General features: G+C 52.7%; 1 protein-coding gene across 1 annotated transcript in view; it reads right to left on the reverse strand.

The window, feature by feature from the left end:
* Positions 1–231: 231 nt before the first annotated feature.
* Positions 232–15070, reverse strand: part of TGM3 (transglutaminase 3) — a 35621-nt gene continuing 20782 nt past the window's right edge. The window contains exons 8-13 of the mRNA XM_077767052.1: positions 12718–12821; positions 11365–11610; positions 7353–7661; positions 4063–4220; positions 754–887; positions 232–379 (exon numbers count right to left, since the gene is read on the reverse strand). Of these exons, the coding sequence (XP_077623178.1) occupies positions 232–379; positions 754–887; positions 4063–4220; positions 7353–7661; positions 11365–11610; positions 12718–12821 (1099 nt within the window). The remainder of the gene's footprint in view (positions 380–753; positions 888–4062; positions 4221–7352; positions 7662–11364; positions 11611–12717; positions 12822–15070) is intronic.

The raw sequence follows: 15070 nt of genomic DNA on the forward strand, positions 1-15070 counted from the left end.
GGGCTCATGGGAATGTGCAAAAGTGAGTAAGACTCAGGCCGGGATGGAGCCAGCCCAGCCTGGGAGTGATGGGGGGTGGAGGTGAGGGTGGGGAGGTGCATGTGCTGGAGGCCAGGGGTCCCATCCAGGCTGGCTTGGGGGACATCGTGGATTTCCCAGGCTGGACGGCATGGGCAGGGGGCTCACTCCACAGGCGAGCCCTGCCCGTGCCATGTTACCCCCTTGGGCCCTTTAATTGGCCACATCGATGGACAGCATGGCCTTGATTGCAGGGAATTTGTTGCAGGAGAAGTCGGCGAGCAGCTGCTTGGTGCCACTCCTGGTGGGCAGGATCTCAAAACGCACCCGGGACCGCTCCTTGGGGCGTAGGGTTGGCACGCTGGTGGGGAAGGGCACGGTCAGTGTCGGTGAGAAGGCTCATGGACCTCAGGCTAGATGGGCCCCCTGCAGCCTCAAGTCTTGTGCTGATGGGGCTCCCTCTGGCTCCCTCCCCGAGTCTCACCCCCCCCCCACTAGCTTGGGGCCCCTCAGCAGGGGAGGGAGGGAGTCCCATGATCTCCTACATACAGAGAGCCCTGAGGACGAGCTCCAAGCTCTGGTGATCTGGACTTCCCGGGAGTTCAAGTCTGGGAACCCCCCAAACCGGATGCAAATGTGCATTCCCACGTGCAGATTTTCCCTGGCGGCTGTGGGGAGGCCCCCCTCTGACTCCCTCCCACCACCCCACTCCAGCCCCTCAGGCCTGGGACTCACTCAATCCTGAGGCTGCCCAGCAGCAGGCCGCTGCCCTCCACCATCAGCACACAGTCTGTCACCGGCTCATCCAGCGGGTTGGAGAAGAGCATCCGCACATTCACGGGCTTCTGCACCCGGGCCTGGTCCAGCATCTGCGAGGAGAAGAGTTGACGGAGTCAGCGCATGGGCTGCTAGCCTCACCTGACACTTGGCGAGGGCCCACCAGCCTGGGTTGGCAACTCGGTGATGGGAAGACCAACATGCAGGGCCTTCCTAGGAAATCGCTGCTGTCTGCCATGTTTCTGATGGGACACCCAGGCTCAGAGGGAGAGGCGGCATGCCGTAGTAGTCGAGAGCACTGTACCTTCCCTGCCGCTCTTCCTGGTCACGCTGGGAAGGGCAGCCCCACTTCCAGGGACGGCCCCACTCCATGTGAGCTGCTCAGAGGGCTGGGGACTGTTTCATTCTGAACTTAGAAACTGTACTTTCCCGGGGCATCTAGGTGGGGCTTGAACTCATGAACCGTGAGATCATGACCTGAGCTGAACTCAAGATCAGGATGCTTAACTGACTGAGCCATCCAGACGCCCTTTGGAACAAAGTTCAGATTTCATGGTCTGATTCCACAGGATAACGTCCTCAAGGTTTGCTGCTAATGTGTGCTGGATTAGACAGTGGGATTCCACTCAAATCATTACCTTTGCATACAGATTACCCTCCTGAGTTTAAAAATCTGTGCCCTGCTCTGAGTGAGCTGTACACTGATTCCTTCAAATCAAGGTAAGAACGTGTGATGCTCTGAAAGTTGATGTCAAGGTGAGATTGTGTCTGGAGCAGATTCACACAAAGATGTCCGAAAGAAGAGAGATCAGATGCCTTCTTAAAAGACTAAGTAAGAAAGTTCTTGGTGGCACATTTCTAGCCTACTTGTATTCTGATCCTTTCTAAAGTTATTACAATCTCTTTAAAGACAAAGACCACTCGATATGGAAATCCAAAAGCAACAGTATTGCACAACAGTGTTGAATAAAAGATAAAAGATAAAGCTGGAGGGGCACCTGGGTGGCTCAGTCGGTTGAGTGTCCGACTTTGTCTCAGGTCATGACCTCATGGTTCATGAGTTCGAGCCCAGCGTCGGGATCTGTGCTGACAGCCCAGAGCCTGGAGCCTGCTTCAGATTCTGTGTGTGTGTGTCTCTCTCCCTCCCTCCCCTGCTCATACTCTGTCTCCCTCTGTCTCTCAAAAATAAATGAACATTAAAAAAAAAAACACACACACATTAAAAAATTTTTAAAAAGGTAAAGCTATAAGAATGCTTGAGGATACTGGATAAAGGAGTATAATGGGGGGTGGGGAACTACCTTCGCTTAAAAAATGATCATTTTAGCACAGAAGGTTTTCATAACTGAACCAGCTGCTCCCCAGTGGCCCCTCCCAGCCTCAGCTGTCCGTCATGTCTGCAGGGAGGACACACGGTCTTGGATATGCCTTGGGAAGCAGGAGAAGCTTTGGAACACGGGGGACAAGCACCCACTGACAATGAGGACTTGCGAGTGGGGAAAAATGCAAGCCGGGAGCCCAGTGCCCTGCTCCAGTCATGGTTATTTTACATATTCTGATTAGCTTCTAAGATCTGGTACCACGGGAGCCAGTGATGGGCCCAGAGCAGGGGCAGGGCCTCCCCAGGGGGAGTTTACAGACCGGTGGGAGAACGCAACCAACATCAAGTGCACGAATATGGGTATAACTTCAACTAGGACAGATGCCATCAAGTAGGAGCACAGAAGTCTGTCGGGTGTGTAACTGGAGACGGAGCCTAATTTGGCGGGGCGGGGAGGGGGCGCGGCAGGGAAGGCTTGTCTGGGGAAGTGACCCCTGCAATGGGAGGTATTTTATTATCACTATGACAAAGTTAGAGCAACGGAGACACAGAGATCAAGGGACTTGCTTGAGGTGGCTGCTGCTAAATGGGGGGGCCTGGATCCAAGTCAGGCCCAAGGGCCGAATGGCTGCCCCTCTCTGCTTTCCCCTAAACTGCCTGTCCAGTATGCACTGGCTGCCCTTCTGAGGTAGGGGACCACTCCCCACTCTGAAGCACAGTCTAGACCAATCAGCATAGCAAAAGAGCTCAGTCACAGCCTAGCTGCCTGGGAGCGGGTGTCCTGGGTCCCTGTCCTCTGAGGTCAGGAATCCCTGAAGCTAGGGAGCAGCTTAGGGAGGGGGTGGGACCAGGACAGCCACAATTATCTGACTCTTCTAGAAATCTGGGGCTCGGGATGCCGGTGGCATTGTTATTGGACAGAAAAGGCAAGCACTGTCTAGACGGCTGGGGCAGACAGTAGATACAGCAGATGTGGGAAGACCGGACCCAAGAGGTTCTCTGTGGGACCCCCCAGGAAGACGCTATCTCCTCTGTCCATCCACCTGTCTGTCGTTGTCTGCCAGCACCTCACCCCTCAGATCTGCGCTGTCTGGCTCTGGGGGTGGGGGCTGTACGTCCCCGGGGCTAGAGAGGAAGGGACAGGCTCCAGTGCTGAGGAAGGGACAGAGTGGCCCCAGGAGCCTCCCGTAGACCTGCAACACCCCCCACCCCCCACCACACACACACACCTGGGCTCCTGGGAAGGAGCCACAGCCAAAAGCAAGCCCTAAAACCAGAGACAGAGATATCTTCATCCTCAACCACCGTGAAGATGCTATTGCTGGCTGTGGCACTCGGATGCCTGGAAAGGGCTCTGAGCCCCGAGGTCCAGCCCAGGCTCTGGCAGTGACGGCTATTCCCTTCTCTTCTCTGGGCTTCAGTTTCCTCATGTGTGAAGTGGCAGGGAATGGGGGCATAAGAGGAGGCTTCTAGGAGCCCATGATTGCGTAACTCTGGAGTCTTGGAAGTGAAGAGACGCAAGTGAGTGGTGCCCATTTCTGGTAACGCTCTGCAAATGGGACCAGGGGCTAGGCTGTGGGCTTCCTGCAGGCAGGACCCACCCCCTGTGAGTCTCTGTGATTCTAGGGCCCAGCACAGCCCAGACCATGGCAGGTGCTCGGAGCTGAGTGGGCGATCGAGTTGAGGAACCCCTCCGGCTGTGTCTCAGAAGATGCCTGCAGCGTATCTGGAACCCGAAGCAAAGCCCACGGGCAAATGCGCTTATTTAATACCGGAAACAAGGATGCTGGTCTGAGCAGGAACTCTGGGCCATCTTCTTGGCGGAGGCTGGAGACAGGCTGGGTCTAGGTCCCTGACCCTCTCAGTGGGGGAAGAGCTGCCGTGTGGTCTGGGGGTGCTGATAGGGCTGGGCAGGCTGGGGGAGGCACCCGTTCACCCCCCTTTACCTCTAGGGTCAGGCTGGGGTTGTCCAGGATGATGTCCCTTTCGACCACCACCTCAGCCTCGTCCGTGACCTGGCACACGGCGGTGGTCCGGATCATGTTGTCTGCCTTCAGGTACTTCTCGTACTGAGCGTATGTAATCTTCATGGGATGCTGTACTTCTGGAAGGAGAAGCCAGGGAGGGCAGAGTGAGAGAGAGTGGGGCTGGACTTCTGGAACCTTCAGAGCTGATACCAAGCCAAGGCGGCGGAGCCGGCCAGGAACGTCTGCAGTCCAGGGCTTATCAGAGCCCTCCCTGCCAGGCCCTGTGGGAGACAGGCTCCTGTCCTGTGCAACCTCTAGAGCCGAGGCCGGGGAGGGACCAGGACTCCGGCTGGCTGGGCAGCCTCCCAGGAGGACGGGCTGGAGACACTTCCCATCCTGGAAAGTGTGCAAGGGCAGGGAAACATACAAATGTTAGCTGATTGCCTAACGATGACAATAGCGATGACAATACAGCATTAACTAGGAAGGGAAGCCAGGGATTGGCTGACTAAATCTAATGGCCTGGGATTATATTGTGACAGCTCCCCAAGGCACCGAGCCACTGCTGGTCTCTCCTGCCTCCGAGTCACCCCCACACACCAGGCAGACGCGGCTTCGGAAGCACTCCCCCCGCCCTCCAAAATCATGTTCCTTCTCGTCCAGGCCACTTCAAAACCTTTCCGTGGCTCCTTGCTGCCTCAGAGACGAGAGGAGGATCATAAGGGCAGGGGGGTGGGGGGAGAGAATAAGAAAAATAAGATAGAAACAAAGAGGGAGGCAAACCGTAAGGGACTCTCAAATACAGAGAACAAAGCGAGGGTTGATGGGGGTGGGGGAGATGGGGGATGGGCATTGAGGAGGGCACTTGTTGGGATGAGCCCTGGGTGTTGTGTGTAAGTGATGAATCACTGCATTCTGCTCCTGGAACCAAGATGACATTGTATGTTATAGCCAACTTGACAATAAATTGAAAAAAAAAGACGTCCTGACCCCTCATTCTGGCCCTGCATCACTGAGTCCAACTCACCTCCCCCTTGAAAGAGCCCTCAGCAGGGGCGCCTGGGTGGCTCAGTTGGTTAAGCACCCGACTTTGGCTCAGGTCATGATCTCGCGGTTCATGGGTTCGAGCCCCGCATCAGACTCTGTGCTAACAGCTCAGAGCCTGGAGCCTGCTTCAGATTCTGTGTCTCCCTCTCTCTCTGCCCCTCCCCTGCTCATGCTCTGTCTCTCTCTGTCTCTCAAAAATGAATAAGCATTAAAAAAAATTTTTTTAAGGGGCGTCTGGGTGGCTTAGTCGGTTAAGCATCCGACTTTCACTTAGGTCGCGATCTCGCGGTTCATGGGTTCAAGCCCTGCGTTGGCCTCTGTGCTGACAGCCAGCTCAGAGCCTGGAGCCTGTTTCAGTCTGTGACTCCCTCTCTCTCTGACCCTCCACTGCTCACGCTGTCTCTCTCTCTCTCCTAGAAATAAATTTAAAAAAAACACATTAAAAAAAATTATTTTTAAAGAAAAAGAAAGAAAGAGCCCTCAGTGATTCTGATTGTTCCTTTGACAACACAGACACACTGTGGTCAAGTACAAGGTTCCTTCGGGTGGAAATGCCTTCCCCAGTTTCTGTCCATTTACCTCTTCCCAAGCCTCAGGGCCCCTCTCCCTCCTCTGTGGTCCAGGCCACTCCCACCTCTCTCTCAGTAGTCGTGCTGGGTGGCCTGAGGTGCCCCGGCTCCCAGAGGGTCCTCTGTCCTTTGAGGAGGACACTTTGAGGTCCTATGCCTCTACTGTTCGCACTGGAAGAGAGAGCCCCACCTGCCTCAAATATGCAGATGAATGTGCGGAGTGGACTGTTGTTGGTTTAACCATTTCTCTCACGTGAATTATTATTATTATTTTTTAATGTTTTATTTATTTCTAGGAGAGAGAGACAGCGTGAGCAGGGGAGGGTCAGAGAGAGATGGAGTCACAGACTGAAACAGGCTCCAGGCTCCGAGCTGGCAGTCAGCACAGAGCCCAACGTGGGGCTCGAACCCACAAACCGCGAGATCATGACCTAAGCGAAAGTCGGAAAGTCGGACGCTTAACCGACTAAGCCACCCAGGCGCCCCTCACGTGAATTATTTTTGACCCACAAAAATAGCTCTTCCCTAGAGCTTTGAAGGGAGATAGCAGCCTGGCGATTGCTTCTGGAGTGGGGAAGTCCTCTACTAACGCTGGGATTCCACCTCGCCACCGCTGATCTAAAATTCTGCCGGCAGACAGGCTGCTAGGGATGCTGCCTTCTGGCAGGTGTAACACATCTCAGTTTCCCTACAGACAGTGCTCTTTCAAGATGGGCTGTGTAATTAATCCATTTTTATTATGTGAAGCAAATAGCCACCCCACCCTTGTTAATCTGCTTTGTAAGTCCCAACTTTTCATAACAGCTTGGAGGATTTTGCCAATGTGGGCACGCCTGCATTCTAATCCTCTCAGAGCGCTGGCCTTTCTCTGCTCCGCCTTGCTCCCTTCCCCTGTCTGCGCTACCCAGGGCCCAGGAGAGGAGTCTCTGTTCCTCCCCAGTTCTCTGGCCTCCAAGAACACCCATTGTGGCCGAGGGGAATCAGGAAGCTCCCCTCCTGGATGCGGTGTGGGAAGGAACGCTGGACAAGGTTTAAGACCCTGCCCTATATTGCAACCCTCCCAGGGGCAAATCTGAAAAGGGATTCATTGTGGGGTGGGAATAGGGAGCGATGGGGTGGAGGGTGCAGCGTGTGGGGGGGTGGCAGACACACAATCTAGAAAATGGGGGGTGGGCCTGGATTTAGCATCAGGACACCCAGGGCCAAGACCCCGGTACTGCCGCTTACTCATTACGAAGCTTAATCTCTTAAGCAAGGCCACAATCTCTCCAAGCCTCAGTTTCTGCCTCTGCAGAAGGGGATACTGAAATGTACCCATTTTAGAAGATCAGATGAGAGAGGATATAAGGAAGCTCTCTGCACACTGAGCAAAGTGGGGTGTACCTGTAAGGGACATTGCAGTGTGGCTCTTAACTGCCAAAGCCTCCCTCCATCCTCCCCCAAGGTGTAGACGGATTTGAGTTGGCACTGCCCTGACGTGCGCTGTTCACCGTGACAATTTTCAAAACTTCAAAACCCAAGGCTTAACCACACCGACCATGGGCTGCTCCTCTCTGAGTCAGCTGAATCCGTTCCAACAGGAACTCCCCAACTCGGAAAGAATATCAGGCACCTTGGACGCGTGGCGTCTCCGCCAACCCCAGGATGACTTACCTTCTTTGGGATCCAGGGATATGGTGACAGATTCTTTCCACACTTCGTGTACCAGCGTGCCATTGTAGACGATGGTCCAGGCTGTCATGTTCACGGTCACCGTCTTCATGTCGTTCGTCAGGTTGTTGAGTATCAGGGCCATGTTGACTTCTTTGCCCACCTCCAGGATGCCGGTGACCTTGAACTTTCCAGAGATGCTGGGCTCCCTTCCCTCTCCTTCCACGTGTCTCGCAGACGTTGCGCCAAAAGCTGCGTGAGGTTTAAGTTTCCCCAAAGCCTTTTCAAACACTTGTCTCTCCTGGCTGGAACCTGGGTGGTGGGAAAAGAGGGGCGTGTCTCAGAGAGGGGGAGGCAGCTTGGACAAAGGACGGTGCTCTACCTGGAGAGGCAGCGTGGGACTAACTGGTCTTGCTGCTGCAGCAATGACTCTGATCCAGGCAAGTGTCCACTCTCTCTGGGGCTCCATTTCATTCCCCTCAACGCGAGGCTCATGGCCCAGGCAGTCTGTGGTGCTTTCCCAGTCAGCCCCACATTTCCAAGGAGCTGAAGGGAAAAAGCGTCAGCAACACCTGCACTAAATTACCATATGGCTTGATATTTTGCTCAGGTTAATTAGGTTAGATTGCTTGCTCCTTTTCTTTGTCTTATTTATTTATGTTTGGATAAAAGGTTCCTTGTGAGAACAAACAGATACTTTCAAAATAAGTACCAGGGACGCCTGGGTGGCTCAGTTGGTCAAGCGTCAGACTCTTGATTTTGGCTCAGGTCACGATCTCATAGATCATGAATTCGAGCCCCACGTCAGGCTCTGCGCTGACAGCACGGAGCCTGCTTGGGATTCTCTCTCTCTCTCTGTCTCTTCCCCTCTCACACTTGCTCTCTTTCTCTCTCTCAAAATGAATAAATATACATTTAAAAAAGAAAAAGTAACAAAAATGGAGTTGAAAAAAGAGTGAGTTCATAAGCAAAAAGAGGGAAAAAAGTTATGATTTAGAATTGGCTTCATTAAAAAAATGTTTTTTTCCAAACCACTTCACCATGTTATTCTGCTTTGTTTCTAAAGGTATTTGGAGGTCAAAGAGTGGCACTTTTGCCCATGTCAAAAAGAATTCCCCTTGGTTGGTCTGATTCCACTCTATGACTAGTTTAAATTGTCGAGACTTCAGGCTTCAAAAACACAAAGGATGGATTTTCTGACTCTGACTCAAATTGTGAGCATTGCTAAATGTGATGGTACAAATGGCCCCCCGAGAATGGCCATGGTGACACTCAAGGTCATGGCTCTTGGGCATTAAGGTGAGTAGCCACCTCCAAGCCTCTGGGCCAGTGTTGACCACACAGTTCACATGAGACCCCCTGCCTTGACCTGAAGATAGACCCACGATCAAGGAGAAGGTGTATTGACCTTCCAGAAACCCGGGCAGACATACACAAAGAATTACCATGTTTATATCTGTAGACCATACTCATGGCCCCCATCTTCCCCGACCAGCTTGTGACATTTTTAAGACACCAGGTGACTTATTGTAAGCACTTTACAACTTAGCGAGGTTTTTCCCATAAGTTACATGTAACAACTGGCTGAGACCTCAGAGGCCAACTCATCCAAGCCCATTATACTAAAAGTAAGATCTTAAGAGAAGAAGCAACTGATCCAAGCAACTGGTCTAATTATGGGGTTAGAGGTGTGGAAGGGGGTTGTCCCCAGGTGTCTACACCTGTAGTCCAAGGTTACCCCCAAACATCCTACTGAAAAGGAGACAGGCAGCCAGATTACCCAAGCTGATAGCTCCTGGTGGGCTGGGTTCCTTCTGGTGCCTTCCCATCTTCCAGCAGGGTTGTAAGTCCACACCCAGGGCTGATGTCTGTGCCGGGAGCTGAGCCTTCTGTCCCCAAGACCTCAAAGCAGGCGTGTTTGCACAATGAGGCTCAGAGCCCAGATACCTATATAGGTCACCTGCTGAGCTTACTCAAGACAAAGCTTCCTGCTACCGTCTTCTCCCTTGCTGTTGCCATTGCACAAATGCTTAGCAACCCGTTTTATGAGCTTTTCCTCCCCGGGGCCCTCGGAGACAAGCTGGTATCATTAGGTAAGGAGAGCCGGGAACAGCAAGCAGGGTCATCGGCTCTGTTGTCACACAGAGGCTGGAGCACTGCCAAGAGTCCTGTGTGGAATCACCCCAACCGGGCCATGGCCCAGCCCTTCTCCATTGGTTCGGAGGTTTGGCTGGGACTGTCAGAGCTCCTCAGGAAGCAGAATCAAGGTGTGGCAGCAAGGTAAGGAGATCCACAGAACATATGTCCAAGTACACTTCAAAACGCACCTTGGGAGGTCACTTTTCCAGGGAAGCGACAGATCTCCAAGTTGGTAAAAATCACCACCATTTAATACATCTGCACTGTGCCAGGCACTGCACTTGGCCCTTGCTGGGCACGAGCTCATTCAAGTCCTACTGAAAACAGGCATTGCTGTGCTCATGCTACAGGTGAGGAAGCCAGGGACCAGAAGTCCTAACTCCTGCATGAGGTCTCCTGGTTATAAGCATACGGCTGGAATTGACCTGCGATCCCCTGGCCCCTACATGCGTTTCTACATCATGACAGTGTTAAAAATTCTTCTCCTACATCTCCCTTCCCCTTGGACTATGAGCTCAGGGGGGGCAGGGGCCCCACCCACTGCGTCGCTCATTGCCTCCCCAGAGCCGATCACAGAACGGGCACTTGCTGGGTCTCACTATGTGTTTATTGACTGACAGAAGGGCTGTCTGATCCCAGATGTGGGGATGACCTGCAGAGGCAGACTGGGGACCAAACTGAGGCCACCGATCTCATTACCCCAGGCCTATGCTTCCAAATATCCACAAATACTACTACCCAGAGGGGCTCCCAGACATGGGATTAGACCTCGTCTCCGGTACTCTCAGCTTTCCTCTTTCGTAAACTGCAGCCGACACCAACAGCCAGCAGTTGTCAGTTTTGGGGTTCACTTTAGGGCGTGCTCTGGGTCCCTTTAGGAGAGCACTTTTCTTGACCGTCAGCATCTGTGTTCTGTGGGGAGCAACCAAAGTGTCTATTTCCAAACACATTAGAGAGAGAGATGTGACCCCGTACGGAGTAACAGGCTTGCTAGAGCCTTTGTTCGTTCACTCTTGGCTGTTTCTACAAATGAACATCACCTTCACATGTGGAACTTTGTCGCTCTGGAGAAGCCCCAATGAGATCGGCTGCTGACTCCAAAGCAGCTTCCAAACTAGAGTAACTAATGTAATTTGCACAAGGCAGCTTTGTAGCAACGAGCCTTCCCAGTGAGTCATGGGGGATGCTTAAGGCTTCCCTGGGGGGCCTCTGATGCGTGTGGAGCATGGGGCCACATCTTTGGGGACTTTGTCCATTTCTTTCTTTTTTTTTTAATTTTTAAAAATCCTTTTTGAGATAGAGAGAGAGAGAGAGACAGTGCATGCAGCGGAGGGACAGAGAGAGAGGGAGATACAGAATCTGAAACAGGCTCCAGGCTCTGAGCTGTCAGCACAGAGGCCAACGCAGGGCTGGAACCCACAAACCTTGAGATCATGACCTGAGCTGAACTTGGACACTTAACTGACTGAACCACCCAGGCGCCCCACCATTTCTTAGTTCAGATAGTGTTTCCTGCCTGTGTTTCTTGGAGGCTAGAAATTTCTCCTCAAGCCCTGGACGGCCTCTCATGGGAGTTGCGTTTCTCCCTGCGATGTCCAATCACAGGGCTGTCATCCCAGGTGTGGGAAAGGGACTCGGCTGGAGAGGAGCCGCACTGTCAGCTGCCGTGCCCTGCGGCAAAATTCCACCCGCACCGTGTCTGCCTGTGATGGTTCCCTCCCCACTGGAAACAGTCAGAGGAGCTGGGCGTTAGGTGCCCGGGAGTCCTCCCATTCAGGCTCAGTGGGCTGAGAGCACAGGAGAAGGTGAGGAATTTTCCCCTTCTCCCCCCTCGAAGCCGTCTTCCCACTGCCAGTCCCGGCAGTGCCTTGCCTACCTTCTGGATACTTGTACTTCTCCGTGATGTCCATGCGAGAGCTGCTGCCCACCGCCTTGGTGCTGATGTACTTGCCGATGCTGTGAGTGTCCAAGGAATTCTGCTTCTGTCTGTTGCTGTGCACATCATAGATCCAGGTGATGCGGTCGGCATTCACCTCCGCGAAGACGAAGGGCATGTCGAAGTCCAGGTTCACGTCACCCTCCCGGATGGCGGAAACCGACGCGGGGCCACACTGGTACACCCCTGGTGGCCAGGTGCAGAGATCAGACGCGAGCCACAGCCAGCCCCGTGTGCCAGAGCCCGCTGCCGGGGAGGCCCCCCACGGCGACACAGCCTCACTGCCTCTACCCCCTAACGCTCCTTCAGCTCTGGCTGCCTCATTTGGCACTCGGCTCAGACCCTCCCTGGGGGTACTGTTATCTTCTGTGGTGACGCCCTGCTCAGACCACGCTTCTGCAGAAGACTGGCCTGGCCTGTATCCATGAGTGCGAGATGGCCGCTGACCCGCTCGCTGCCTCCTGAAGGAGAAAAACTCGCCATCTTGTGCTCAGGGCTGCTTCTTTTCTACCTTCCCAAGCCCTCACCCCCTATTCCTGGAAGAATGCCCTAAACTCAGCTCACAGGACACTTGCTCCTCTGACACTTGGGACAAGTAGATCAGATAGAGCAGGAGTAGATGTAGATCCATAAGATATAGTTTCACTTGATACTCAGAATGAAGATAGCAAACAAGACATGCCCCACAAGTCATAAGTGGGAAGAAGGAAGATTCCTGGAGCATCTGGAGCTCAAGGCTCAAAGGGCGAGCGAGGCCAGAAGTGGGAGCCAAAGCTCTGGGCACCAGGACAGGGACGGGGCCAGCCTGCGTGAGGAGAGCTTGGCTTGGCGGAGGGACATGCTGGAAGGGACAGAGGTGCTGGGAGCCCTGATCACCGAGGCCTCCAGCTGAGCAGGGGACTCTGGGCTAAATCCCAGGGCAACAGGGACCAGAAGGCTTCTGTGCTGAGAGGGATGGGCTCCTAGAGGCGGTGTGGGGAAATCACTGTTTGCAGAGCGTGGCGTCTTTCCCTGGCTGCCTGGCACGTGCCAGGGCCTCCACAGCAGTGACAACAGTCGCAGGGGCGCAGGGAAGCCACTCATCTAAGGAGCAGCCCGAGCCAAGTGAAATTGGGACAGGAAGCCTATTCTGAAAATATTTTTGTTTTAATTCCATCAAGCGAGCCTTCCTGAGATGGAGAGCACTCGAAGGGCTTTCCCGTGCTGCTGTCCACCAGTGCCCGGAATTGAGAGGCCAGGACATAGGCTGAAACCCAGAGAAGGGAGTGGTAAGCAAGGCCACTAGAGGGTTACCTTGGCTCTTCTCCTGGGGGGTGGCGTCCAGAACCTGCCATCCGTTGTACAAGGGGCCCAGGTCAGTCCGCACAAACCAGCCTTCATTCCAGACGTGGAAATTCCTGCAAACAGAAGCACAGATTGCAGAACCGGCCAAAGGCCACACAGCAGGAGGTGACAAATTACCGCCTGACAGTGGCAGTGCCCGTAGCTGTCGAGTGAGCTTACTCTGTGCCGGCTCCCATGCTAAACCTTGCCGAGCACTGTCTCACATAAGTCCTCGCAGCACGAGGAACCAGTGCTTTAATGCCAATCTCATAAAAGGAGAAACTGAGGCTCAGAGATGTTAAGCAGCTTCCAATGGTACGGTCAAAGTTTGGACCCAGGCATCTTGAACCCCCAAATCTGAGGCCTTGACCACGATGTTCTACTGCTTTCTGAGGAGCAGAGTGGTTGGCTCTGGGTTAGAGCAAGCACCCAAGCGAAGGAAACCCACACAGCTTCTTCTGTGGGTCCTTCTGGAATCTCACGTCGGCTGAAGATAAATGGGACTACAGCAAGAGTGACAGGTCCGGCTAAGAGCCACATGCTTCTGGACTGAGGTCTGGCTGCCAGTGCTCAGAGGTTCTCCATCAACGCCATCCCCTCGTCTCCCAATCTGTGTGTCTCAGTCGTGTGTCCAGGGGTCGCCAATTAGCCAATGGCTTAGTCACCCCTCCCCGCCCCCCCCAGTTCTGCCCTCTCCTGTCCTCTGTACGTCCACTGCAGCTATGTTAGCATTGGCTTTGGCAGCTTTGATCCGACTAGAAGAAGCTGTAAGTCTGACATGAATCCAACTTCTATTCAACTTGGAAGCATATTGTTTTATACTCGTGCAGTGGAGAGAGTCTGAGGCAGAGGGCCGACTCAGAAACCATAAAGGAAAAGATTGATAAATGTGTAGGCAAAGATGCAAGGCAAACTTGCATATACCAGCCAAACAAGCAAACTGTAGTTCTGTTTTCTGTATGGAGGAGTAACCTCCTTGTACACTGTCCCTTCTGCAGAGAACAATAAACTCTGAAAGGAAAAAACAAAAAACGAAAAAAAACAACAAAAAGAAGCAAAACAAAAATCAAAAAGACAGGACGACTACCTGGGAGTGAACAAAACCAGAGGATTTCGGGAAGAAGTTCGAACCTGGAGGAAGGAGCCAGTATGGGGCAAATTGTACTTTTGGTGACTTTGACCTAAGGTCAGACCACAGCTGGGGTGAGGTGCAGGGCAGTAAAAACTCCAACAGATAGCTCACATGTTTCTGACCCAAGGAGCCAAGAAACAGCCTGGGTCAACCAGGGCCACTAAAGAGTGGGAGAGAAGCCCTGGAAGAGAAGGAGTCAGAGAAAGAAAAGCCCAGTTTTGTATATAAATTCTGCCCAAGCCTCTGGGTGACTCTGACCCATGCATGTATATAGCAGACAGCAAGCAGTTGGCTAAAGATAAAAGAAGTGAGCTGAGATTCGAGCTATTTCCTGCCGTAGGGTGAGACGGGGCTTGCAGTTTGGACCCACCCCAGGCAGCCTGCTGAAATAAAATAACAGAATCCAGACATACCCAGTGCCCGGGATACAGTCCCAGATTACTCAACGTACGAAGAACCAGAAAAACATGACCTACTCTTCAACGGAAAAGGCAACAACAGAGAGTAACCTTAAAATAATATAGATGTTGGGATTATTAGACAAGGACTTCAAAGTAGCTATTGTAACGAGGTTCAGTGAAATATGGGGAAACAGGGCAATAGCAAGTGAAAAGAGAAGAACTTTCAGCAGAGCAAGAGAAACTATTAAAAAAAAGAAAGAAAGAAAGAACCAAATGGAAATACTCTACGGAAAAATGACAAATATCCTAAATTAAACACCTCAATGGATGGGCTTACTCGCAGAATTGAGAGGACAGAGGAAAAGCTCTGTAAACTTGAAGATAGACCAGCAGAAATTGTCCAGGCTTGGGGCGCCTGGGTGGCTCAGTCGGTTAAGTGTCCGACTTCGGCTCAGGTCATGATCTCACGGTCTGTGAGTTCGAGCCCCGTAAGTACTTATGGGGTGCCGCATGACCGTGCTAGTCCTTCAGGGAACAAAGGGTATAGTCAGCTCCAAACCAAGGCACGAGGGGAAAAGGCCATAAGAGATGAACAAACAGATAAGTAAGAATAATAATGAGCAAGAATATGAGTGGGGAAAAAGAACACTCTTTTTCCTACTGCAATGAACATAGGTCATCACAATCTTTCTGGAAGGCAACAACAATAGATGTCAGAAGCCTTTAAGATGTCCATCCCCTTTAACCCAGGGCATGCCATTTCCAGAAATCTCTCTTATGTGAACAGACG

This window comes from Crocuta crocuta, unplaced genomic scaffold (genome assembly GCF_008692635.1).
Source record: "Crocuta crocuta isolate KB4526 unplaced genomic scaffold, BGI_CrCroc_1.0 scaffold15, whole genome shotgun sequence".
NCBI classification, from domain to species: domain Eukaryota; kingdom Metazoa; phylum Chordata; class Mammalia; order Carnivora; family Hyaenidae; genus Crocuta; species Crocuta crocuta.